The following is a 26,284-nucleotide window of genomic DNA, read 5'->3' on the forward strand; positions in this document are numbered from 1 at the left end:
TACACCTTACTGCGGACATTTTACACCGTGATACATGCTAGGTGGAGTTATTGGCAACTGGTGTACAATTCTGGGTGGGTATTGTTTGTTTTTGTGCTTAATTGAGAGCACAAGAGACTGTTATAGTATTAATAATGTATTAATGTATTAATAATTAATCATTAGTAATAATGAGTATTTCTTCTAAACCTGTCCGTAGCAGCTTGGCTCAGTTTGTTAACCCTCTCACCTCTGAGTCAGAAGGTTGTGACTTTCAGCCCGTCTCCTAGACTCGAGCACAGTTCAGTGCAGCATCCACCCTTGCGGATAAGATGTTAAGCTAAAGCCCTGGTCTCTCTGTTCGGGTAAACATTAAAGATCCCGCGGCACTATTGGAAGAAGAGCTCGGCACCGTGGAGGAGCAGAGAGATTTAGGGACCAGGTACAGAAATCACTCGGAACTAGTGGCCAGGTACAAAAAAAAATAATCAAAAAGTCTAATGGAATGTTGTCCTTTCTCTCAAGGGGGCTGGATTACAAAGGGGTGGAAATGATGCTACAGTTGTATAAAGCTCTGGTTCGAGACCATCTGGAGCACCACATAGGATATACGGCACAGAAACAGGCCATTCGGCCCAACCAGTTCATGCCGGTGTTTATCCTCCACACGAGCCTCCTCCCGTCTTTCCTCATCTAAATCTATCAGCGTAACCCTCTATTCCCTTCTCCCTCATATGCTTGTCCAGCCTCCCCTTAAATGCACCTATACGATTCGCTTTAACCACTCCCTGTGGTCGCGAGTTCCACATTCTCACCACTCTCTGGGTAAAGAAGTTTCTTCTGAATTCCCTATTGGATTTCTTGGTGACTATCTTATATTGACGGCCTCTAGTTATGCTCTTCCCCACAAGTGGGAACATCCTCTCTCTATCCACTCTATCAAAATTTTTCATAATTTTAAAGACCTGAGGGGGTGGTGAGCCATCTTCTTGAACCGCTGTAGTCCCATGTGCTGAAGGTACTCCCACAGTGCTGTTAGGTAGGGAGTTCCCGGATTTTAACCCACTGACAGTGAAGGAACGGCCGATATATGTCCAAGCCAGGATGGTGTGTGACTTGGAGGTGGTGGAATTTCCATGCACCTGCTGCCCTTGTCCTGCTAGTTGGTGGAGGTCGCGGGTTTGGGAGACTCTTTTACCTTTGGCCTTACACGAGTTCTTTCAGCTGGAACTGTTAACACCCTGAAGACAAGCACCCTGGGCCTGCTGTCATCCTCTGAACAGAGCCCCACAGCACAATGGACCAGCTCAACCTGCAGCTCCGCAGTGAGAATCCCGGAGGAAATCTGGGAGAGCCTGCTGGATAAATGGAAGGCACTTGCTGCCCTCTGAACCGTGCCAAAAAATTCGGAGTGTGTTTTCCCATTGAGTGCTTGCCAAAGGTGTCTACCGTGAATGAGGCCTCCGAATGCTGTTTTAACTGGAACTCCAGCAAAAGCACGGGAGTGTCTCTTTCAGAAACACGCACCTCTGCAGTTTCCACACAGCCCTGGAGCTGAAGTAAATCTTCTCTGCACCTTCTCCAGTGGCTCGTTTCAGCTGAGGAACTGATTTGCCTCAGCACTCTTGGATTTGCGTGGGGGAAGAATCAATCAGGTTTCGTGCTGCTGAGGTTCCCTGTTGTTAAGCACATTCTGTCAAGTCTCACAATGGCAAATGGAAGGTCCTGGTTTCTCTGGAACCCTACCATGCAAGATCCAACACCTTCAGGAGAGTTTCAACTCCCTCCCTCTTTCTTTCTCCCTCCCCTTTCCCTCTCCCTCCCATTTCCTCTCTCTCTTCTCCCCTCCCTCCTTCCCTCTATCCCTCTCTCATTCCCTCTTCCTCACTCTCCAATTTCCTCCCTCTCCCATTTCCTCTCCCTGCCTCTTCCTCTCCCTACCATTCTCCCTCCCTCTCCCTCTGTCGCCATCTCTCTCTCCCTCTCTCACACTCGTCCTCTCCCCCTCTTGCTCTCTCTCCCTCACACTCACTCTCTGTGGTTTAGAATCATATAATGATACCACACAGAAGGAGGCCATTCGGCACTTTGTGCCTGTACTGGTTCATTGATAGAGCTATCCAATTAATCCCACCGCCCTGCTCTTTCCCATAGCCCTGTATTTTTTTCCCCTTCTAGCATTTATCCAATTCCCTTTTGAATGTTACTATTGAATCTGATCCCACCACCCTTTCAGGCAGCGCATTCCAGATCACAACAACTTGCTGTGTAAAGAAATGTCTCATGTCATCTCTGGTTCTTTTACCAATCACACTGGCGACAATCTTGACGATGAAAGAACTGCAAGTCTTTCTCAATTTCCTGCAGTGGGAACCATCGTTATCTTTAATTTACAGCAGAACCTTTCCAATACTCAGAGAATAGCATAAGAATACTTAGCATTGGATAAGTGAATATTGAAGCTGGGCATTTACCCATCATAGCACCAACCCTGGCATTCAAGATCCAATGAATACAATTCGACGCAGAGGCCTAGAGATTGGCTCCCGCAGGGAAGAGTCAAGTGTTTGCGAAGTGGTTTGTACAGATTGATTAAATATGGGATCAACATTACAATAAAACAGAAGGAATCCAATCTTCTCTCTTCACTTCAGTGAAACATTATGTAAAATAATACATCATTGGTTTTTCACAAATGAAGTTAAGATTTCTGTTGCACGAAAGGTCATTCCATTGTCCATCAGTTAACATCATTGCACAATTTTCCCTCTTTCCAGAATTATTGGGTTCACCCGATTTCCAAAATCTAAAGAAGAGAGATAGAATTGGAATAGAATATCAGCCTCGGTTTCCGATGAAATCGAGTGTACCTCTCTCACCCCTCCCTATCTCTGTAACCTCCTCCAGCCCTACAACCCTCCGAGATCTCGGTGCTCCTCCAATTCTGGCTTCGCACCTCCCCGATTTTCATCACTGCAACATTGGCAGCTGTGCCTTCAACTCTTGAAGCCCTAATCTCTGGAATTCGCTCCCTGAACCTCTCCACCTCTCTCTCCTTCTTTAAGACGCTCCTTAAAACCTACCTCCTTGACCAAGTGTTTGGTCACCTGTCTTAATATCGCCTTACATGGCTCAGTGTCAAAATTTGTTTAATAATCGCTCCTGTGAAGCGCCTTGGGACGTTTTACTATGTTGAAGGCGCTATATAAATGCAAGTTGTTGTTGTTGTACACACTCTGCACACAGCAAACTATCCCTTAATGTTTAATAACATCATAATGTTCCAACAATGTTAGTTCTTAGAACTGAAGAGCACATGAAGGAGGAGAGATTGAAGGAGGGAAGGGGTTCTGCAGCTTTGAGGTCCTGGGAAACAGAGGGTTAGAGGGGGTGGCAGTTCGATGAGTCTTGATGAGGAGGAAGGTTGTGTTGGAATCCAGGAGTAGCAATGAGCACATCTGAACCAATAAAATATACGCAAGGCAGTTTATACTGGTGAGGGAGAGGTTGACGAGTGGATGTGAGGGAGGGAATGCTGATCAGTTGCTGAGTTTCTGCTTATATCTTGTCCAGGAATGTGAGAGTGGAGTAGGAGGGTGTCTCCAGATAGACAGCTGCATTCAAGTCTTGGGCAGGCTTGGGCTATGTTGAAGGAAATGACACAAAAGTGAAAGCTGAGCTTCTCTGAGGCACCTTAAGCAATGGAGGGACTGTAAGATTTCCATTTGAGATCAGAGGAGATAGTGAGAGCAAGTATGTCAATGAATCGAGGACTTAGGGGCAGAGCAATTGAAGGTCAGAGATGTTGGCTGAACTTGCAAAAGTGATAAAGAAACTGCCCTCAAAGATTGTTACTGTCCCATCAAACAGCGTGGCGGAGACCAACGTTAGGTGTATCAGCCATTGCACAGCGAGAGGGCTGGAGTGTGCACTGAGGGCTTGCACCTAGAAAGGAGCTCAGGAATGTAGAGTGGAATCATGAGCAAAATAGTGAGGACGAGTTAGAGCAGGTCACTGATTTGTGGGAAAAACAGAGAGAGAGAGAGAGAGAGAGAAGTCCTGGGGATCCCTAAATTGGTGAAAGTCAGAAGGTTGACCATCAACTACCCGAATAGAGCACTTTAAGAGGAACCTAGATAGCCTTGGACAAAGCTTTTGTGGCAATTGAATGGGTGAGTGTTGGGGGGTGGGGAAGGGAGAGGGCCTCAGGAGTCATGCATCAGAGGGTTGTCTGGGATGAAGCTTTCCCTTAGATGCGGGATATGGCTCTTCTGCTGGGCTTTAAAATGAGGCTTGACATAAATCCGTTCAAACTTAATTTCGAAGTTAGATTTCTGAGTTAACCATGAAATGTCAAAGCAAGAGACCTTCTCCAGGATCCATACCTACACGAGTTTAATAGTCTGTTGGTGTTTGCTCAGTTGTTCTAGGATCCTAACTATACTATCATCAGCCTCAATTCCTTGTAAAGGGAAGCTCCAACAACTCAGCCCATAACCTGCTAGCTAGACTTGAAATACTGACCCAACACAACTCAGTTAAACATAATACTCTGGTGACAGACCTTGCCCTGGGTTGTGTGGGTGAGATTTAGAATTAGGACCTCTCCACAGCTTGGTCCCAGTTTATACAGTAACACAACTCAACTGTAAATCCCTTGAATGCAAAATGGTAGACAGCTTCTCTCTATCCCCGTCAAAGTTTCAACAAAAAAAGGGAACTTCTGGTGACAAAATTACAAAGTATTTCCAGCACAGAAACAGGCCATTCGGCCCATCTGGTCCGTGCCGGTGTTTAAGCTTCACACGAGCCTCCTCATCTCACCCTATCACCATATCCTTCTATTCCTTTCTCCCTCATGTGTATATCCAGCCTCCCCTTAAATACATCTATACTATTCGCCTCAACCACTCCCTGTGGTAGCGAGTTCCACATTCTCAACACGCTCTGGGTAAAGAAGTTTCTCCTGAATTCTCTACTGGATTTATTAGTGAATATCTTATAGTTATGGCCCCAAGTTCTATTCTCACCTGCAAGTGGAAACATCTTCTCTATCTCTACCCTATCGAACCCCTTCATAATCAAAAGGCAAACCACCCAATGTGGGGCTTGAACCCGCAACCCTGAGACACACAGCTCTACCGACTGAGCTAGCTGGGCCTGGTACATTCTGGTCTCTCAGTATCAGTTTAGCTTTATGGTAGCACCCTGAGCTCTAAACCAGAAGATCACTGGCTCAAGCATCCAGGACTTGAGCCAATGATCTAGGCTTATTTCCTACAGTGCAACAGTGACTGCACTTCAAAAAATCACTTCATTGGCTGTAAAGCGCTTTGGGAAGTCCTGAGGTCATGAAAGGTGCTATATAAATGCAAGTCTTTTATTTTAGGCTAATACTTAGTTGTAGTACAGGAAACTCTTTTTTATCCGGGACCGGCGTGGTGCTGGTTTATCAAAAAGTCCGGATTACAGAGAGGTATAGTAAAAGGTACGAGAGCCCCGTACACGGCCACAGATCCAGGCGTCCCTGTTGCATGGCAACAGGTGCAGGAACCCCCGACCACAGATCCAGGCGTCCCTGTTGCATAGCAACAGGTGCAGGAACCCCGGTTACACGGCCACAGATCCAGGAACGGCCACTAATATGAAGTAAAACTTACCTGAACCTACTCCTGAACTTTGCCGGTTAACAGAGATTTCCAGTTACTCTAGGTGCCGGTAAATCGAGAGTTTCCTGTACTGAAGTGCTTGATGCAGGGAGGATGTTTCCCCCTGGCTGGGGAGTCTAGAACCAGGGGTCACAGTCTCAGAATAAGGGGTCGGCCATTTAGGACTGAGATGAGGAGAAATTTCTTCACACAGAGGGTGGTGAATCTTTGGAATTCTCTACCCCAGAGGGCTGTGGAGGCTCAGTCGTTGAGTATATTCAAGACAGGGATCGATAGATTTTTGAATATTAAGGGAATCAAGGGATATGAGGATAGTGCAGGAAAGTGGAGTCGAGGTAGAAGATCAGCCATGATCTTATTTCCAACTTGCCCTGCCACCTTCAAAAATTTGTGAATAGACACCCCCCAGGTCGCTCTGTTCTTGTACCGCACTCAAAATAATACCATTTAGATTACATTGCCTCAGCACATCAGTACATACTTTTCCACATTAAATTGTGTCTGCCCATTTCACCAGTCTGTCTATGTCCTCCTGACGTCTGCTACTATCATGCTCACTTTTTTCCATGTTTCAAATTTAATATGAAGCCCCACAAGGATTGAGCAGAATGCATGCTCGGAGAGTGAACTCACTTTACTGAGGAAGAATAATTGGTTCCATCCACCCAGCGCCAATCACCTTCAGCGGCCAGGTCTGTGAGTCCGATCCAGTGCGGTTTTGAATTAATCCGTTTTCGTATGAATGTCTGTGAAGTAGGTAAAGAAGCCGCAACTGTGAGAGACAATAACCTGATGAATGGCAGCCAACAAGGCTGTAGAAAGGGGTGATCCCACCTGATCAATTATTATAATTCAGACACTGACAGAAAAGGGACGTTTCCATAAATAGGCACCCCCTCCTGCGGATTAACATCTGGAACCTTATTCCAAGGCACAAGAACCACATGAGCTGCGCACCGTGCATTCCTGTTCATTCTGAAAGGCTTGGAAACACCACACTGTCAGAATGTAGAATTCAGGCTGAAACTAATAGATTTATTTACAAGTGGGTTAATTACGCAGAAGCAGAAACGAGCCAGAACCTAATACAGGAAACTCGATTTACCGGCACCTAAATAACCGGGAATCTCTGTTAACCGGCAAAATTCAGGAGTAGGTTCAGGTAAGTTTTACTTCATATTAGTGGCCGTTCCTGGATCTGTGGTTGTGTAACCGGGGTTCCTGCACCTGTTGCTAGGCAACAGGGACGCCTGGATCTTGTGGCCGGGGTTCCTGCACCTGTTGCTAAGCAACAGGGAAGCCTGGATCTGTTGCTGTGTACGGGGCTCTCGTACCTTTTACTATACCTCTCTGTAATCTGGACTTTTAGATAAACCGGCACCACGCCGGTCCCGGATAAAAAAAGTGTTTCCTGTATTACAAATACAGGTAGACTACCCTTTATCCGAACTTCCGAAAACCGAAACCCTCTAAAAACCGAAGGTTTTTTCGGTCAGCGTAAGTCGTGCACACGACATGACCAGAGTGGCGCACGACTTACGCTGAGCAGGGCAGAGTGTCACTGAGTTCCCTCCTGGGTAGGAGATTGCAGGCCTAGCCGGATAAGGGATAGTGTAGCATTTTTCCGCACTTCTGAAAACCGAAATCATTCAGCGTAAGTCGTGCGCACGACCCCGACCCCCGCCGACCCCGACCCCCGCCGATGTTTTCCTTACAAATAAACTGTACTAGAGTATTTATTCCTGTAACTACAGTATTTATAGTCTTTATTTATCCCACTCAGGTATTCATAAGGTCCGCCGACCCCCACCCTTTCGGATAAGGGATAGTGTATCCTTTATCCGCACTCCCGAAAACCGAATTAATCTGAAAACCGAAGTGTTTTCGCTCAGCGTAAGTCGTGCGCACGACCCCGACCCCCGCTGACCCCCACCCTTGCCGACCCCCACCCCCCGGGATAAGGGATAGTGTATCCTTTATCCGCACTCCCGAAAACCGAATTACTCTGAAAACCGAAGTGTTTTTGCTCACCTTCCGAAATCCGAAATTTTCCGAAAACCGAAACACGCTGGTCCCGAGGTTTTCGGATAAAGGATAGTCTACCTGTACTTATAAAACAACAAAGACTGAATTGGTTTGCAAGAGTTTAAGTGTCTTCTTCAGACCATTGGTTGGATTTTCCTTTGATTTACCACCCATTTTCGGGGCACAAGACTAAGTACAATGGGGTCGGAAGAGGTGATCACCTGAAGTCTGCCATCTTTCGGATGAGACATTAAACTGAAGCCCCGTCTGCTCTCGCAGGTGGACGTAAAAGATCCCACGTTGCTATTTTGAAGAAGAGCAGGGGAGTTATCCCTGGTGTCCTGGCCAATATTTATCCCTCAATCAACATCACTAAAACAGATTATCTGGTCATTATCACAATGTTTTGCTGTGCGCAATTTGGCTGCCGCGTTTCCTACATTACAACAGTGACTACACTTCAAAAAAAGTGCTTCATTGGCTGTAAAGTGCTTTGGGACATCCAGTGGTCGTGAAAGGCGCTATAGAAATGCAAGTCTTTCTTATTTTATCCTTGATAAAGTGGGTGAAGCGCTATATCTAACACACACAATTCAGCGGTCGCCTTTTCGATGACCAAAACTGAACTAAAAATTAAAGGAAAGGTTGGCTGGAATTTTGCTGGCGCTAGAGGACGGGTTTGGAGGCGGGTCCACTGTCAAAATAGCAAAGATTGACAGCGGGTAGGAAACCCGCTGTCGACCCGCCTCCACGAGTCTCCCAGGTGTCGGGTCTGTCAGTGGAGAACTGAACCGACACCAAGCAGTGGGGGATACAATTGAGCTCGTTAAATGGCTTGTTAAGAGCCAATTTATTGCTGTTTTGAGGCCTCCTTCCAATTTTACGTGCTCCCCCACAGGTTACCCGCTGCTCAGGGACACGCCAGCTCACCCTGGCATGATTTGAGTTTGCTCTGATTTATCTGATGTGGTGTAAAGGATGCCATGTTGCAGATGGTCAGTTTCAGAGCACAGAAACTGTTGGTTACTTTATTTGTAATACATATAGAGATCTCTTTAGCTTGCAAGTGTTTAGAGCCAACCGTTTGTCCAGTGCCACCTCATTGGAACAACCTCTCTCACCATTGACAGATCGCTTCTGTCCTCTCGCCTGCAGCTGCCATCTATTGCAGCAACATTGGTGCCGTTGAAAAAAAAATCAGACCTTGGTCCTCTGAATCCTTCCACGATCAGCCCCAACACCATCATCACCAGGCACACCAACAACATCACCAACCTTCTCCGCCATCACCTGATGCTGCACAGGACGCAGGGCATCAGCCCCTGACAACATTGCTGCCCAGGAGGCCAGCGATGGCATCACCATGGCCAGATTTACTTCGCTTGACGCTGTTAACCCTGGCTGCCACATGATGCGCCAGGTTGACATCATCCCACACCAGCACCGTGAAGCATCCCTTTAATGTCCAAGCCATTCCATGCACGCTCATCACCAAAGCGGTGGGGGGGGGGAAAGTTCTGTCTCAACATTCACTGGAACTCAGTAAGACACTTCTCAAGGTGCGCTCAGATCTATCCAATAAGGGGCAGTGTTGGAAAAATAGATTTCACTGTATGAAAACACATTACCAGAAACTTCACATGGACATTGGCTAAACCTCTCAAGTGCCCACCCTTGTGTGTTGTTAGTTGGTGTGCTTGCAGTAGGACAAGGGTGAGTGTGAGGGGTGGCTAGTGAGATGGGGAAGTGATAATGTAGATAGAGAGGGATGGGTGGAGGTACAAGGTAAGTTGGTGTGAGTAAGGATGTGCAGGAGTAGGGTAGGGAAGGCAGAGGGATGGGGATGTGCTGAGTGGCAGAGCAGGATGAGTTTGAGTGTGGCTTTGCAGTAATGTTTCGTGATCCACTGAGATCATTGAAAGGTTGGCGCCACTGCAGCCAGGGACCCCTGACGACATCCCTGGGTGGGCTTAACAAGGCCAATCAAGTGAAAATCCCTTTGACAGAACGGCTGCAGCCAGGATCAGGACTGGAACCCGGAAACCGACTCTCCCGCCACCGCTGGTAAAATCACGGCCATCGTCTTCTATATCCCCTTTCAGTAGGCTTTCGGACGGTGAACGTTCAATCAAATCAGCTCAAAGACACAATGGAGTATTTGGTGCATGGAAAAATGTGACAAGCTGCCCTCCGTACCTCGTCCAGCCCATGCATACCTAATTGATGCTTTGATGAGAGGCATTATCTAATTAAGCTCAGTTCCGAGATATTGTGGATAATTTTAACTTGACCTGCCAGGCAGGAAACTGACGCAATCAGATCGACCGCCTGATTTACACACCGTGTCAATTTCCATTGACTTCAATGGCGTCAGTTTCCCGTCAGGTGGCTGAGATTACACTCACCCCCATAGGTCGGGGTCCCCACATCCAGTTCCAACTGCAAATCAAAGACCCTTGCCTGCATCTTGTAGACGCATTGGCACTGGCCTCCATTTTGTTGCTGAGCAGGTAATTATAGCCTCCATTTTAAGTCTAGTTTGTTCGGAATGCAATTACCCTTAATGTCTACGCTCATTATATTAAAAAAAAGGATACATTACAAAACAATTTCCCGTTACAAGGCAAGTTCTGCTTTTATGACAGCAACCTACTTAACTCTTCTGAAGAAGTAAACTCCCAAGTGGACTAAGGATAAAAAAAAAATGACTTTCAAAGAACCTCGAAAACATCGCGACTAAAGATTAAGCCAATGTGAATTCAAGGTTAAATATAAAAAGAAGGAAAGAATACAAGAGAGGAACTGGTTAGTGGGTGATGTTAGGGAGGGGTGGGTCGGAATGACTCAGTCTGGCGTTCTGGTGCCAACAGTTTTGAAATAAATGCTGATTGCAGAGCGCTGAAACTGACAAACGATACTGAACTTGGGGAAGTGGACGAATCTGAGGAAATAGTCAGGAGACCACCCAAGAAAGCAGAGAAAATCTGTCAGTGGCAGATGAGTTCTAAAACAGGCAATTAGAAGGTACTGCACATCGGAAGGAATATTTAGGCTGCTTACTAACGCTATGAATAGTGCAGAGTTAGGTAAAGGTGAAGCTGAAAGAGATCTGGAAGTGTCTGCTTCCTCAGTCTCTTGTATGTCAAGTCATTGTGACGCAACGATGAACAACATGGGTAGAGCTGTCTTGCCAAATCAATGGAGTGTGTAGCTCATTTTGCGAGGCCCCATCAGAGGTGCAGGGCCATGTTGGAGTGCCACCCATGAGTACGGGGCCAGGTTATTGCACCAGGACGTGTCTGAAGACACCCGCATTCAGGGACTACCTTTTACAAAAAGGGGCCAGCACAGACCCTTGAGGCTTCTGCAGCAAGACTTTCAGGCCAGGGGTAGTTCTGTCAGTGGCTGTGAAGGTTAGAACAGTGTTGAATGTTTACGCTGTAGGCTCACTCCAAGCCATAAGAAATAGGAGTCGTCGGCCATACGGCCCCTTGAGCCTGCTCCGCCATTCAATAAGATCACGGCTGATCATCTACCTCATCTCCACCTTCCAAAGAGAATTCCAAAGATGCATCAAGGGAGATCTCTGCCGTATTTCCCAACCTTCAGTGCACACTCGCACCATGCAGCCGATTGAGCTTTTATTGGGCAGGGTTAGTGACTTCATCTTCTGGTTCTTCACTTCCTCCTCCAGAAACTATGGATACAGAGCTTGGCCAATAGCTTTCCCAGAACTGGGTACAAATGAGGTCTCGAGCAGCCTCAGCTGTACAGTCACGCATAGCAGAAGCAGCGCAGCTGTAAGAAAAGCTCTAAAAAGTTTCCCTTCCTTTCTTTGTCCAACAAGATCAAAATAGTGGAGAAACAGGAAGTTGCTGAGAGATACATCAAGGGCGGCAACGTATCTCTTCACTCAGAGGGTTGAGTGTCTTTGGAATTCTCTGCCCCAGAGGGCTGTGGATGCTCAGTCGTTGAGTATGTTCAAGGCTGAGATCGATAGATTTTTGGACTCTAGGGGAATCAAGGGATATGGGGATCGGGCGGGAAAGTGGAGTTGAGTTTGAAGATCAGCCATGATCTTATTGAATGGCGGAGCAGTCTCGAGGGGTCGTATGGCCGACTCCTGCTCCTTACGTTCCTATGTTCTTTAACAACAAGGATCCACCTGAAAGGAACAATCTTCCATTACGGTCCCGTTTTATCAACCTATTGGCTGGCGGATCACGTTATGGGGAGTTCCCCTCATTAGCATTACACTTATCCCATTAATCATGAGATTAAAGTCTATGGGGGAAAAATTGGGTATCGCCCATTTTGAAACGCTAATATCGGCCGGGCGTAAAGTTTAGCACCTGGCGCTAATTATCACCTCCGATGCAAAATTCGCCTCTATCACCCCTGGAGGTGATTGGAGCGCTAAATCAGGCGCTACACACCTCTCAAGGTGCTACCGTCAGGGAACGAGGCACTACCTCAGAACCCTACCGAAGCTCAGGCAATGTCCGTTACCATGGAAGCCAGACAGACTGGCGCCGTCCAGTTCTTAAAGGGGAGGGGCCATCTTACTGGCCAGCCACTCCCTGCTCGTTGCAGCCTTGAATCTCGGCCTGGAGAGACCTCGAAAGCAATTGTGTTGGAAGCACTAATGGATAGGCCCAGGGAAAGAGCTCGGCGCTTAGGAACCTCAAAAGTGGTGCTGAGGGCCAAAACTCAGAATTTCACAGAATCACAACAGTGCAGATAGAGGCCATTTCGGCCCATCGAGCCTGCACCGACACATATCCCACCCGATCCCCATAACCCCTACACCAACACATATCCCTGTAACCCCACGTATTTAATCCCCCTAACACTAAGGGTCAATTTATCATAGCCAATCAACCTAACCCGCACATCTTTGGACTGTGGGAGGAAACCGGAGCACCCGGAGAAAACCCACGCAAACACGGGGAGAATGTGCAAACTCCACACAGACAGTCGCCCGAGGCCGGATTCGAACCCTGGTCTCTGGTGTTGTGAGGCAACAGTGCTAACCTTAGGACATCGTTAAATCTCTCCAGACGTCTCTCTCCCTCTCAACCTGCGTGTACTAAAAATTTTGCCGACAAGAAAAGGCAGGAAGTGCCCACCTTTAAATAGCGCTCCCCAGGCCCTTCCCAACCTGAAAACGTTCCCCTCTACCTGTCGTTCCTAGCGGCAGGCGCTAAGACTCAATATCCGATCCGGGGTGTTTCACGATCGACTGACCTCACGATCTGCGGCCGCAGGAGATGGTGGCAGTATTGTTTAGTGCCGCCGCAAAACGACTGGTCAATTTCACGAGCAGCGCTAAAATCGCCACGCTCGGATGCTAAGTTCCTAGCGCCCCGTTAGTGCCCCTCAGAGGCGCTAACCAACCAAATTTTTCCCCCTTAGACTCACTCCAGGCTGTCCATTATTTGTCTGCAGTTTATTCTCTACATTATAAAGAAAAGGAGAAAGAACATCTTCTGGAGAAAAGGTCCTCGACCTGAAACGTTGACTCTGTTTCTCTCTCCACAGATGCTGCCTGACCTGCTGAGTATTTCCAGCATTTTCTGTCAATGTTTTCCCGGCCGGCCTCCTATCTTCCACCCTCCATAAACTTGAGTTCATCCAAAACTCTGCTGCCCATATCTGAACTGACACCAAGTCCCGTTCACCCATCACCCCTGTGCTCGCTGACCTGCACTGGCTTTGGGTCTGACTCCAGGGACTTGAGCACATAAAGCTAGGCTGACACTCCAGTGCAGTACTGAGGGAGTGCTGCACTGTCGGAGGTGCCGTCTTTCGGATGAGACATTAAACCAAGGTCCCGTCTGCTCTCTCAGGTGGACGTAAAAGATCCCATGGCACTATTTCGAAGAAGAGCAGCGGGAGTTATCCCCGGTGTCCTGGCCAATATTTATCCCTCAACCAACATAACAAAAACAGATTATCTGGTCATTATCACATTGCTGTTTGTGGGAGCTTGCTGTGCGCAAATTGGCTGCCGCGTTTCCCATATTACAACAGTGACTCCACTTCAAAAGGTACTTCATTGGCTGTAAAGCGCTTTGAGACGTCCGGTGGTCGTGAAAGGCGCTATATAAATGCAAGTCTTTCTTTCTTTCTGACACCGCCTTGATTTTAAAATTCTCATCCTTGTTTTCAAATTCCTCCACGGCCTCGCCCCCTCCCTACCTCTGTAACCTCCTCCAGCCCCACAACCCTCCGAGATCTCGACATTCCTCCAATTCAGGCCTCTTCCGCATCACGATTTTCATCGCTCTACTATTAGCGGCCGTGCCTTCAGCTGCCTAGGCCCCTAAGCTCTGGAATTCTCTCCTTAAACCTCTCCGCCTCTTTCTCCTCCTTTAAGACGCTCCTTAAAATCTACCTCTTTGACCAATCTTTGTGTCACCGGTCCTAATATCTCCTTATGTGACTCGGTGTCAAATTCTGTTTGATAATTGCTCCTGTGAAGCGCCTTGGGACGTTTTACTACTTTAAAGGCGCTATATAAATGCAAATTGTTGCTGTAATGCTGATAGGCTGAGATGAAGTAGGGTGGAACATAAACACCGCCATAGACCAGTTCAGCCTGCTTCTGAGCTCTACGATTCTATGTAATTATGCGCTACATTGTGTGAAGTTCCTATCCTTATAAAACAGTGAATCCTCTACTCTACCACAAGCAGCACCACAGGAGATCCACTCGTGTTGATAAATAATCTGCATTTGCCAGAAATATTCTACAGCCGGAAAATGAGGAAGCGCTTACCTGCTCCTCGGCGCTGTTAATGACGACAAGCGAGGACATCTTTGATGTACAGAATTCCTGGGCTGATGACCAATCTTTTCCGTTTGTTGAAAAATAATAACATTTCTGTCCGAAAGAACTCGATTTGCAGAAGCCCTCGGGATGTGGTAGGCCTGTAGAGATGGCAAATGGCCCCCAGTTGTTCGCGTACATGACCGAGAGACAGCTCCTAAGTGTTTGTGACAGCGCTGTGAAATTTTAAAACTATAATATGGAAATTAAACACGGAGTGAGTAAGGAATAGGAGCATTATAAAAGGGCTTACAACTGGATTGATTGGATAGAGGAGAGCCAGACAATGAGGTGTGAAATGTGCCCTACAGCAGGTACATCGACAATGCCAAACCTCTGAAGCCCCCACTAAGCCTCAGAGCTAAACAATAATGTAATACTAAGGGAGTGCTACACTGTCAGAGATGCTGTCAGCTGTGGCTCAGTGGGTAGCACGCTCACCTCTGAGTCATGAAGGTTGTGGGTTCAGAGTCCCACTCCAAGGGACTTGAGCACATAAAAGCTAGGCTGACACTCCAGCCGAGGGAGTGCCGCACTGTCAGAGGTGCCGTCTTTCGGATGAGACGTTAAACCGTCTGCTCTCTCAGGTGGATGTAAAAGATCCCACGGCACTATTTCGAAGAAGAGCAGGGAAGTTATCCCCGGTGTCCTGGGGGCCAATATTTATCCCTCAACCAACATAACAAAAAACAGATGATCTGGTCATTATCACGTTGCTATTGGTGGGAGCTTGCTGTGCGCAAATTGGCTGCCGCGTTGCCCACATTACAACAGTGACTACACTTCAAAAAGTACTTCATTGGCTGCAGAGCGCTTTGGGACGTCTGGTGGTCGTGAAAGGCGCTGTATCTCTGTATTTCTAATGTTGCAGAAAAGCAGGTGACAGCAGGAAGAGGAAGGGGTGGGTTTGGAGGGAACAGTTGAGGCAAGTAGTGAATATTTAAGTTGTACAGGAAACTTTCGATTAACCGGCCCCTAAATAACCGGAAATGTCGGTTAACCGGCAAAATTCAGGAGTAGGTTCAGGTAACTTTTATTACTTTTTTTACTCCATTTGTTGCTGTGCAAGGGTGTAGCTGCAGCTGTTGCTAAGCTACAGAGACGCTTGCAACTTGTGCCGATTGTTCTGAAGCTGTTGCTAAGCAACAGGGTTTGTTGCTTTATATGGAGCTCTGAGCTCCGTATCTTTTACTATAGCGTTCGGTTATCCGGAATGGTTGATGAACCTGCACCACGTCGGTCCCGTCCGTGCCGGATAACAAAGTTTCCTGTACTTAAATAATATCGATGGAGAGACAGTTTTCAGTCTGAAAAATTGGGGAGGCACTTTCGGTTGCAGACAGAAATGTTCCAAATCTATCAAACACTCACTGCTGTTCAACTGTGAAAGCAAAGTCACGAGATGGGTGTGTGAGCTTCTCAGTTCTTCGGTCATCCTTAAAACTGAAAGGAAGAGCACACTTTAGATCTTGTAGTCTGAGGTTCGATTTTACCTCCTTTGCCGATTTATCTTGACACCATCTCAACATTATGTAAAATATATCAGAATTCGATAAGGAATTCAGGAGAAACTCGAGAAGGAATTCAGGAGAAGCTTCTTTATCCAGAGAGTGGTTACAATCTGGAACTTGTTACCACAGGGAGTGGTTATAAGAACATAAGAAATAGGAACAGGAGTCGGCCATTCGGCCCCTCGAGCCTGCTCCGCCATTCAATAAGATCATGGCTGATCCGATCTTGGCCTCAACTCCACTTCCCTGCGCGCTCCCCTTGATTCCCCTGTTTTTCAAAAATCTGTCTATCTCCGCGTTGAATATATTCACTGACTCCGCCTCCACAACTCTCTAGGGTAGAGAATTCCAAAGATTCATGACCCTCTGAGAGAAGAAATTCCTCCTCATCTCAGACTGAAATGGGCGACCCCTTATTCTGCGACTATGACCCCTGGTTCTAGACTCTCCAGCCAGGGGAAACACCCTCCCTGCATCTACCCTGTCCAGCCCCCTCAGAATCTTATGTTTCAATAAGATCCCCTCTCATTCTTCTAAACTCCGAGTACAGGCCCAACCTGCTCAACCTTTCCTCATAAGACAACCCGTTCAACTCAGGAATCAACCTCGTGAACCTTCTCTGAACTGCCTCCAATGCAAGTATATCCTTCCTTAAATAAGGAGACCAAAACTGTACGCAGTACTCCAGGTGTGGCAAATAGCATAGATGCATTTGCGGGGAAGCTTAGATAGGGGAGAATGGAATGGAAGGATATGCTGATGAAGCAGGGTGGGAGGAGGCTCGAGTGGAGCATGAACACCAGCATGGACCAGTTGGGCCGAATGGCCTGTTTCTGTGCTGTACATTCTATGTAATTCTTCGTAGAAGACGAGAAAACACGAAACAAGAAAAGGCCGCTCAGCAATGTTCCCTCTAATTTTATTTTCTGGGTGCACGGCCCCTTTAACGGACTGCGCGGCCCATTCAAATTCCCGCGCATGCGCGGTTTTTCCATTTGGTGGGGGGTCAGTGGGCCGCATTCTCGCCTCTGAGTCAGAAGGTTGTGGGTTCAGGTCCCACTCCAGCGACTTGAGCACATAATCCAGGCTGACACTCTGCTGTAGCACTGAGTGAGTGCCGCACTGTCGGAGGTGCCATCTTTCGGACGAGACGTTAAACCGAAGCCCCGTCTGCTCTCTCAGGTGGACGTAAAAGATCCAATGGCACTATATAGAGGAGCAGCAGGGGGAGTTCTCCCCGGTGTCCTGGCCAACATTTATTCCTCATCCAACATCATTAAAACTTTGTTATTCTAATTATTAGCTACCCAGAACAAGCATTGATAAACATCACTGCAGAATTCACTATAACAAGGTCCACACTTTAGGAGTTAAATATCTCAGAACTTACTCAGTGCAGCTCCAAGGATGAGAAGTACCACAGACAGCAGGATGGAGAGACCCAGGAGCAGATAGCCCATCAGAGTCATTCCTTGGACACGCTCCGATTTCTGATCTGCACCTATTTGCAAAGAGTAATTATAAATTAGCGCTGGAATATCACAGGGGGCACTGTCACGTGAAAAAAGATTGACCAACCGTTTTTTTTCTGGGCAGCGAGAAGCTGTGAGTCACTCTCATCGTGACTCAGAGACTGAAGGCACGGCCACCAACAGTGGAGCGATGAAAATCGGGGATGCACAAGAGGCCAGAATTGGAGGAGCGCCGAGATCTCGGAGAGTTGTAGGGCTGGAGGAGGTTACAGAGATAGGGAGGGGCGAGGCCACGGAGGGATTTGAAAACAAGGATGTGATTATTAAAATTTAAAAACTTGGACAATCCTTAAAAGTGAAAGTTTTCTGTACTAAAAATTGCAAGCTGCGACCTCTGCTATATCTTTAACACTCTTTAAAATTAAAGTTTATCTTAACTATACTATTTAACATTTTCTATAATTCATAGAGGTTCCCCCTTTACATCATTCTAGATCACAGTGTCCGTACAACATCTCTCGAGCTGCATGTGGCTAATCTGTGGTTGAAGTCCCGCTCGCCCATCACCCCGTGTTCACTGACCTACATTGGCTCCCGGTTAAGCAGCCCCTCGATTTCAAACTTCTCATCCTTGTTTTCAAATCCCTCCACGGCCTCACCCCTCCCTATCTCTGTAATCTCCTTCAGCCCCACAACCCACCCGAGATATCTGCGCTCCTCTAATTCTGCCCTCTTGAGCATCCCTGATTATAATCGCTCGACCATTGGTGGCCGTGCCTAGGCCCTAAGCTCTGGAATTCCCTGCCTAAACCTCTCCGCCTCGCTACCTCTCTTTCCTCCTTTAAGATGCTCCTTAAAACCTACCTCTTTGACCAAGCTTTTGGTCACCTGCCCTAATTTCTCCTTATGTGGATCGGTGTCAAATATTTTGTCTTAAAACACTCCTGTGAAGCACCTTGGGGTGTTTTACTACGTTAAAGGCGCTATATAAATACAAGTTGTTGTTGTTGAAGTGTGACTCTTTGCACCAACCCACATATTCAATGTCAGGTTAACCCCATTAATACAGGCAGCTATGCTGGCTAAATAATACATTTTGAACTCATCACGTTATACACTAATTATGGGATCTGCAACAAATGATCAGCTCTTAACCCATAAACCAGACATGCGAAACCAGCCGTGCAACAGCTGCAAATCGCACTGCTGCTCTTGGTAAGTGCGGTAGCACAGTGGTTATGTTACTAGACTAGTAATCCCAAAGGACTTGACTAGTAATCCGTGAGACATGAGTTCAAATCCCACCACAGCTAGCTGTGGAATTTAAATTCAGATAATTAAATAATTCTGGAATTGAAAAGCTAGTATCAGTAATGATGACCATAAAACTACCAGAATGTTGTAAAAACCCATCTGGTTCACTAATGTCCCGGGAAGGGGAAATCTACTGCCCTTACCCGGTCTGGCCTATATGTGACTCCAGACCCACAGCAATGTGGTTGACTCTTAACTGCTCCTCTGAAATGGCCCAGCGAGCCACTCAATTGTATCATTAAAAAACTGCGACAATGGACTGCAGCCATTCAAGAAGGCAGCTCACCACCTTCTCGAGGGCAATTAGGGATGGGCAATAAACGCTGGCCTTGCCCGCGATGCCCACATCCCGTGAATGAATAATTTAAAAAAGCTTGCCATTTAAAGAACAGGCACGGTGTGACTGAGAGGAATAGGTGAGAAAGGGAATGAAGGAGAGAGTGAGGGGGAGGATAGAATGAGAACGAAGAGAGAAAAAGGAGGGACTGAAACAGAGAACTATAAGGAGGAATGAAAGAGAAACGTGGAAAGAAAAGAGGCGATGATGAGAGATGGGTGGGGATAGAAAAGGGTTATAAGAAACTGAAGAGAGAGAGAGAGAGAGTCAAGAAGAGAGATGGATAAAAGGAGGAAAATAAAGACGAATGAAAGAGCAAGAAGCAAAGAGTGTGGGAATGAATGGGAAAGACCACCAGAGGAATTACAAAGGGAGAATGAGATGGGAAGGAGGGACATGAGAGAGGGAAGGGCATTAGAAACAATTCAAGTTTCAATAAAATAATTAGAAGCAAATCATCTCAAAGCTAAAACTTAAGCGGCTCCCATTTTTGGCTCAAAGCATTCCCATCCGCCTAACGACTTCACGTCTGCTGTCAAAGCCTTTCTCACTGTGTTAGTAACATCGTGGGTTAACGACTGGATTTCCTGTTCACTTGGTTCATATACAGCCAATGGCAAAGGGGGTCGAATTTTCTGACGGTTATCAATCAGAAAACGACCCTTTCACTGTTGGTAACTGATCTGAGGGATTACATTGAGGTGCGAATTCCAGCCCATTACATGGAGCCCAGCGAACTGCGCAGTACTAGTGACTAAAGAGAGAGAGAGAAAGGAAGGTCTTGCAATCCTCCCTTAAAGATCTCACGTTCCTCCACGCTGTTATCAGTCATAGAGTCATAGAGTTTTACAGCACAGAAAGAGGCCCTTCGGCCCATCGTGTCTGCGCCGCCCATCCATCCCTGTCCAGTCTAATCCCATTTTCCAGCATTTGGTCCATAGCCTTGTATGCAATGGCATTTCAAGTGCTCATCCAAATGCTTCTTGAATGTTGTGAGGGTTCCTGCCTCTACCACCCTTTCAGGCATTGAGTTCCACATTCCAACCACCCTCTGGGTGAAAAAGTTCCTCCTCAAATCCCCTCTAAATCTCCTGCCCCTTACCCTGAATCTATGCCCCCTTGTTATTGACCCCCCTACTAAGGGGAAAAGTTCCTCTTTGTCTACCCTATCTATGCCCCTCATCATTTTGTACACCTCAATCAGGTCCCCCCTCAGCCTTCTTTGCTCCAAGGAAAACAACCCCAGCCTGTCCAGCCTCTCTTCATAGCTGAGGCGCTCCATCCCAGGTAACATCCTGGTGAATCTTCTCTGCACCCTCTCCAAAGCAATCACATCCTTCCTATAGTGAGGCGACCAGAACTGCACACAGTACTCCAGCTGTGGCCTCACCAGCGTTTTGTACAGCTCCATCATAACCTCCCTGCTCTTATATTCTATGCCTCGGCTAATGAAGGCAAGTATCCCATATGCCTTTTTAACCACCTTATCTACCTGTTCCGCTGCCTTCAGGGATCTATGTACATGTACACCAAGGTCCCTCTGACCCTCTGTACTTCCTAGGGTCCTACCACTCATTGTGTATTCCCTTGCCTTATTTGTCCGTCCAAAATGCATCACCTCGCACTTTTCAGGGTTAAATTCCATTTGCCACTTTTCCGCCCATCTGACCAACCCGTTTATATCGTCCTGTAGCCTGAGGCTTTCCTCCTCACAATTTACCACCCCACCAATTTTCGTGTCATCTGCGAACTTACTGATCATACCTTTTACATTCTCATCCAAATCATTTATGTAGATCACAAACAACAAGGGACCCAGCACCGATCCCTGAGGTACCCCACTGGACACAGGCTTCCAGTCACAAAAGCAACCTTCGACCATCACCCTCTGCCTCCTGCCACTCAGCCAGTTTAGGATCCAACGCGCCAAGGCACCCTGGATCCCATGGGCTCTTACCTTCTTGACCAGTCTCCTATGCGGGACTTTGTCAAAAGCTTTACTGAAGTCCATGTAAACCACATCCACAGCATTTCCCTCATCCACCCCCGTAGTCACCCCCTCGAAAAATTCAATCAGATTTGTCAGACATGATTTACCCTTGACAAAGCCATGCTGACTATCCCCGATTAATCCTTGCCTCTCCAAGTGGAGACTAATTTTGTCCCTCAGAATTTTTTCCAATAATTTCCCTACCACAGATGTTAGGCTCACTGGCCTGTAATTCCCTGGTTTATCCCTGCTACCCTTCTTGAATAATGGTACTACGTTATCTGTTCTCCAGTCCTCTGGTACATCCCCTGTGGCCAGAGAGGTTCTGAAAATTTGTGTCAGAGCCCCTGCAATCTCCTCCTTTGCCTCCCACAGCAGCCTGGGATACATCTCGTCTGGGCCTGGGGATTTATCCACTTTTTGGCCTGCTAAAACCGCTAGCACCTCCTCCCTCTCGATGCTAATATGTTCAAGTATGTCACAGCCCCCTTGCCCGATTTCTATGTCTGCATCGTCTTTCTCCATAGTGAACACAGATGCAAAAAATTCATTTAAAACCCCGCCTACATCATCTGGCTCTACACACAGATTGCCACTTTGGTCCCTAATGGGCCCTACCCTTTCCCTGGTTATCCTCTTGCCCTTAATATACTTATAAAACATCTTAGGATTTTCCTTTATTTTGCTCGCCAGTGTTATTTCATGGCCCCTCCTCGCCCTCCTAATTTCTTTTTTAAGTATGCCCCTGCACTTTTTATACTCCTCTAGGGCTTCTTCCGTCTTTAGTCTTTTGTAACTGCCAAAAGCCCCCCTTTTATTTCTAATGCATTTTTGTATATCCCTTGTCATCCAAGGTTCCCTTTGCTTGTTGGTCCCACCCTTGACCTTTACAGGAACATGTTGGCGTTGTACTCTCTCTATTTCCCTTCTGAAAGTCTCCCACTGTTTTGATGCGGATTTTCCTATAAGTAGCTGCTCCCAGTCCAATTTGGCCAGATCCTGCCTTATCATATTAAAATCGGCCTTCCCCCAATTTAGAACCCTTATTTCCGGGCCGTCTTTGTCTTTTTCCATGACCACCTTAAATCTCACCGAATTGTGGTCACTGTCGCCAAAATGCTCTCCTACTGACACTTCCACCACTTGCCCGGCTACATTCCCCAGAATTAGGTCCAGTACCGCCCCCTCTCTTGTAGGACTTTCTACATGTTGGCTCAAAAAGCTCTCCTGGATGCACTTTAAGAATTCTGCACCCTCTAAGCCTTTCACACTCTGACTATCCCAATTTATATTGGGGAAGTTGAAATCCCCCACTATTATTACCCTATTATTTTCGCACTTTTCTGAGATTTGCCTACATATCTGTTCCTCTATCTCCCCCTGACTGTTTGGGGGCCTATAGTACACTCCCAGCAAAGTGCTTGCCCCCTTTTTGTTTTTAAGTTCTACCCATATGGCCTCATTAGAGGAACCCGCTAATATATCATCCCTCCTTACAGCAGTAATTGACTCCTTAATTAATATTGCAACACCCCCTCCCCTTTTACACCCCCCTCTGTCTCACCTGAAGATTCTATACCCCGGAATATTGAGCTGCCAGTCCTGACCCTCCCTCAACCATGTCTCCGTGATAGCAACAATATCGTACTCCCATGTGTTCAACAACAACTTCAGTTCATCCACCTTATTTGCAAGACTCCTTGCATTAAAATAAATGCCTTCCAGCCCTGCCATATTCTCTTTTGCCTTCACATATTTGCTTTGCCTTCCCAGCTGACTTGTTTTTCCCTCTGTATTTGGCTGTAAATCACCCCCTACTATAGCTCCACTCTGTACCCCATCCCCCTGCCAAGTTAGTTTAAACCCCCCCCAGCAGTGCTAGCAAACCTCCCCGCAAGGATATTGGTTCCCCTCTGGTTCAGGTGTAAACCGTCCGACTTGTACAAGTCCCACCTTTCCCAGAAGCAGACCCAGTGATCCAGGAAACTAAAGCCCTCCCCCCTGCACCATCCCTTTAGCCACGCATTCATCTGTTCTATCTTCCTATTTCTATACTTACTAGCACGTGGCACCGGGAGTAATCCAGAGATTACAACCCTTGAGGTCCTGCTCTTTAATCCTTCACCTAGCTCCCTAAATTCTTGCTGCAGGACCTCATCCCTCTTTTTACCTATGTCGTTGGTACCAATGTGGACCACGACCACTGGCTGTTCACCCTCCCCCTCCAGAATGCCCTGCAGCCGCTCAGTGACATCCTTGACCCTGGCACCAGGGAGGCAACAAACCATCCTGGATTCACGTCTACGGCCACAGAAACGCCTATCTGTTCCCCTTACTATAGAATCCCCTACCACTATTGCTCTCCCACTCTTTTTCCCCCCTTCCTGGGCAGCAGGAGCACCGCCAGTGCCAGGAAGTTGGCTGCTGCTGCCTTCCCCTGGTGAGTCATCCCCCTCAACAGTATCCAAAGCGGTATACTTGTTTGAAAGGGGGATGTCCGCAGGGGTTCCCTGCACTACCTGCCTGCCTTTGTTGCTCCGCCTGATGGTCACCCCCTGTGCTGCCCTACCCTGAGGCGTGAACAACTCGCTAAACGTGCTATCCACGAGCCTCTCAGCATCGCGTATGCTCCAAAATTCATCCACCCGCAGCTCGAGCGCCACAATGCGGTCTACAAGTAGCTGCAGCTGGATGCATTTCCCGCACACATGGTCGCCAGGGACACTGGCAGCGTCCCTGATTTCCCACATAGAGCAGGAGGAGCAGAACACGGGTCTGAGCTCTCCTGCCATGACTTACTCCTTTAATTAATCTAAAAACCTTATGAACCTTACCCGTTAACCCTTTTACCGTCTTTCCCCCCCCCCCCCAGTTTTACTGTCAGCAAAGTCACAGGAGTTAATAAAAACCTCTGAACACCTGCTCGTTTCATGAAGTAATTGCTATGCTTCGCTTGATTTGTGACAAGAAAGTTTGTCCGCCCCCAAAAACGAAAGGCTTGCATTTCGACAGCGTCTTTCGCAAAATTCACGACATCCCAAAATGCTTTACAGCCAATAAAGTACCATTATCGAATCATACAGCACAGAAGGAGGCCATTCGGCCCATCGTGCCTGTGACGGCTCTTTGATAGAGCTCTCCCATTAGCCCCACTGCCCCCATAGCCCTGCAAATTCTTCCCCTTCAAATATTTATCCATTTCTCTTTTGAAAGTTATTGGCCCAGAAATTCGGGTCGGGGGCTTCCCGCGGGTGCAAGCCTCCGACCTGCACTTACCTTGCGCGCCTGCCGTTGAGCTGTGGGCCCCCGAGGAATTCCGATCCTGGGCCTGCTCCAGCTGCCGGCGCGCAGTGCTTGCGTATCCCAGGGGCGCAGTTAGTTCGATGCATCCCCTGGGATCACGTGGGCCATGGAGAGCCAATGGTAGCAGGGAATCTGTATTCATAAGTTTGACAGGAAGCGCTGTCAAACTTAGAAATACTACAAGCCCCAAAACATCACTAAATCTTCAAATAATTTTTTTTTTAAACCATCACATTTTTTAAATAAACTATAAATTACATGAAATAACTATTTTAAACAATAATTTAAATTTTTGAAAAAAATAATTTTATTTTCTATCGGGGCTAAAAATAAACTTACCTTTCTTTAAAGTATTTAAAAATAATAAACCTGTGGAAAAAATGTTTTAATTTTAATTAATTCACTACTTACCTTGTCAAAAGCAGGCCTTGCGACTGCTTTTTACATGTGTAACTCCTGGAGACTTACCCTCCAGGAGAAACCTGGAAAAAAAACGTAAGTTCGATGCGTACGCGCTGCCTCTCCCGCGCACGCATTCGAACTCTGAACCCCTTCTTTCAGGGGAACGGAAGTGCCGGTTTCCCACGCATGCGCAGTGCATGCAGGAAACCGGCACTTCCATTGGGCTTACGGGTGAGTACCCCGTGCGTACTCACCCGTGGAGACCCGAAGTTCTGGGCCATTATTTAATCTGCTTCCTTTGAGACAGTGCATGCCAGGTGGTAACAACTCGCTGCGTAATTCTTTCCCCCTCTCTGGTTCTTTTGCCCATCACCGTAAACCTGCAGTCGCTGTTGTAATGTAGGAAATGGTAATAATGTACCTGGCATCCCAGTTTTCCTTTTCCCTTTTTCTCGTTCTCCATCATGGAGATGGTCCTCCACATTAACATAGATGTCAGCACACTCCATGATATCTGCTAACTGAAGTTCCCTTGCCCACAATAAAGCCCCGAGATTCAAATTAAAGAGCGTTAGCTTTCACATGTCATGCACTTCCTCAAACCCTCCAATTGTGTCTTTTCCACTTCGGAGGCTGAGGTTCACCACGAGCGTGTCTATTTATTCCTGTATCTGCGAGGGATGCAGATGTTCTAGCAGTTGCTTCTTTCATTCTGTGCAATTTTGCCTTTCTACAGTGACTAAGCGTGTAGTATATATATCAGTCATTCCACGCCCAAGATATTTCACCATGCTGTGACATAATGGAATTCGATCCTGTCGCGGTTCTTTTAAGGGCTCGGTCAAATTGATTGCTGCACTGGGCTTCTAAATAACCTTCAAACAATATTCTCAATGCCCGGAAACTGAGGGGCAGAAAATCCTAGCTCGTTATTCCGCTTGTTAGACATTGAGGTCAATGCTAACCCCTGCCACCCCCTTCTGGTTACTTGAGGATACGATCAGAATTATCTTTTTTTTTTTAAATTAGTTTCTGGGATGTGGGTGTCGCTGGCATTTATTGCCCATCCCTAATTGCCCTCGAGAAGGTGGTGGTGAGCCGCCACCTTGAACCGCTGCAGTCCGTGTGGTGAAGGTGCTCCCACAGTGCTGTTAGGGAGGGAGTTCCAGGATTTTGACCCAGCGACGATGAAGGAACGGCCGATATATTTCCAAGTCAGGATGGTGTGTGACTTGGAGGGGAACTTGGAGGTGGCGGTGTTCCCATGCGCCTGCTGCCCTTGTCCTTCTAGGTGGTAGAAGTCATGGGACAGGGTATCTGTGATACAGGTCCTGATGAAGGGTTTCGACCCGAAACGTTGATTCTATTTCTCTCTCCACGGATGTTGCCTGGCCTGCTGAGTTTTTCCAGCATTTTCTGTTGTTATCTGTGATACCCTGTTAGCCCTTTC

The 26,284-nt window shown here is 47.2% G+C and overlaps 1 protein-coding gene across 1 annotated transcript; it reads right to left on the reverse strand.

Moving 5' to 3' along the window:
* Nucleotides 1–2,043: 2,043 nt before the first annotated feature.
* On the reverse strand, nucleotides 2,044–25,545 carry LOC147097625 (hepatic lectin-like). Its single transcript, XM_085971594.1, has 6 exons — nucleotides 25,256–25,545; nucleotides 17,407–17,517; nucleotides 15,877–15,948; nucleotides 14,455–14,606; nucleotides 6,282–6,394; nucleotides 2,044–2,785 (listed from the first exon to the last, which is right to left on the reverse strand). Exons 1-6 carry the CDS (start codon nucleotides 25,341–25,343, stop codon nucleotides 2,641–2,643), a joined length of 681 nt encoding a protein of 226 aa, XP_085827720.1. The 5' UTR covers nucleotides 25,344–25,545; the 3' UTR covers nucleotides 2,044–2,640.
* Between the last annotated feature and the right edge of the window lie 739 nt (nucleotides 25,546–26,284).

Source organism: Somniosus microcephalus, chromosome 31, assembly GCF_052327205.1.
Source record: "Somniosus microcephalus isolate GS21.2 chromosome 31, FLI_Smic_1.0, whole genome shotgun sequence".
In the NCBI taxonomy this organism is placed as follows: Eukaryota; Metazoa; Chordata; class Chondrichthyes; order Squaliformes; family Somniosidae; genus Somniosus; species Somniosus microcephalus.

What these genes read in the sequence shown, in the direction of transcription:
- LOC147097625 (XM_085971594.1), bottom strand. Translation starts at nt 25,343, where the DNA reads ATGGAGTGTGCTGACATCTATGTTAATGTGGAGGACCATCTCCATGAT. An exon ending in GCTTTCACAGTTGAACAGCA is followed by an intron (nt 14,607 to 15,876) that starts GTGAGTGTTTGA and finishes CCATCTCTACAG; the next exon opens with GCCTACCACATCCCGAGGGC. An exon ending in AATTATTCTTCCTCAGTAAA is followed by an intron (nt 2,786 to 6,281) that starts GTGAGTTCACTC and finishes TCTCTTCTTTAG; the next exon opens with ATTTTGGAAATCGGGTGAAC.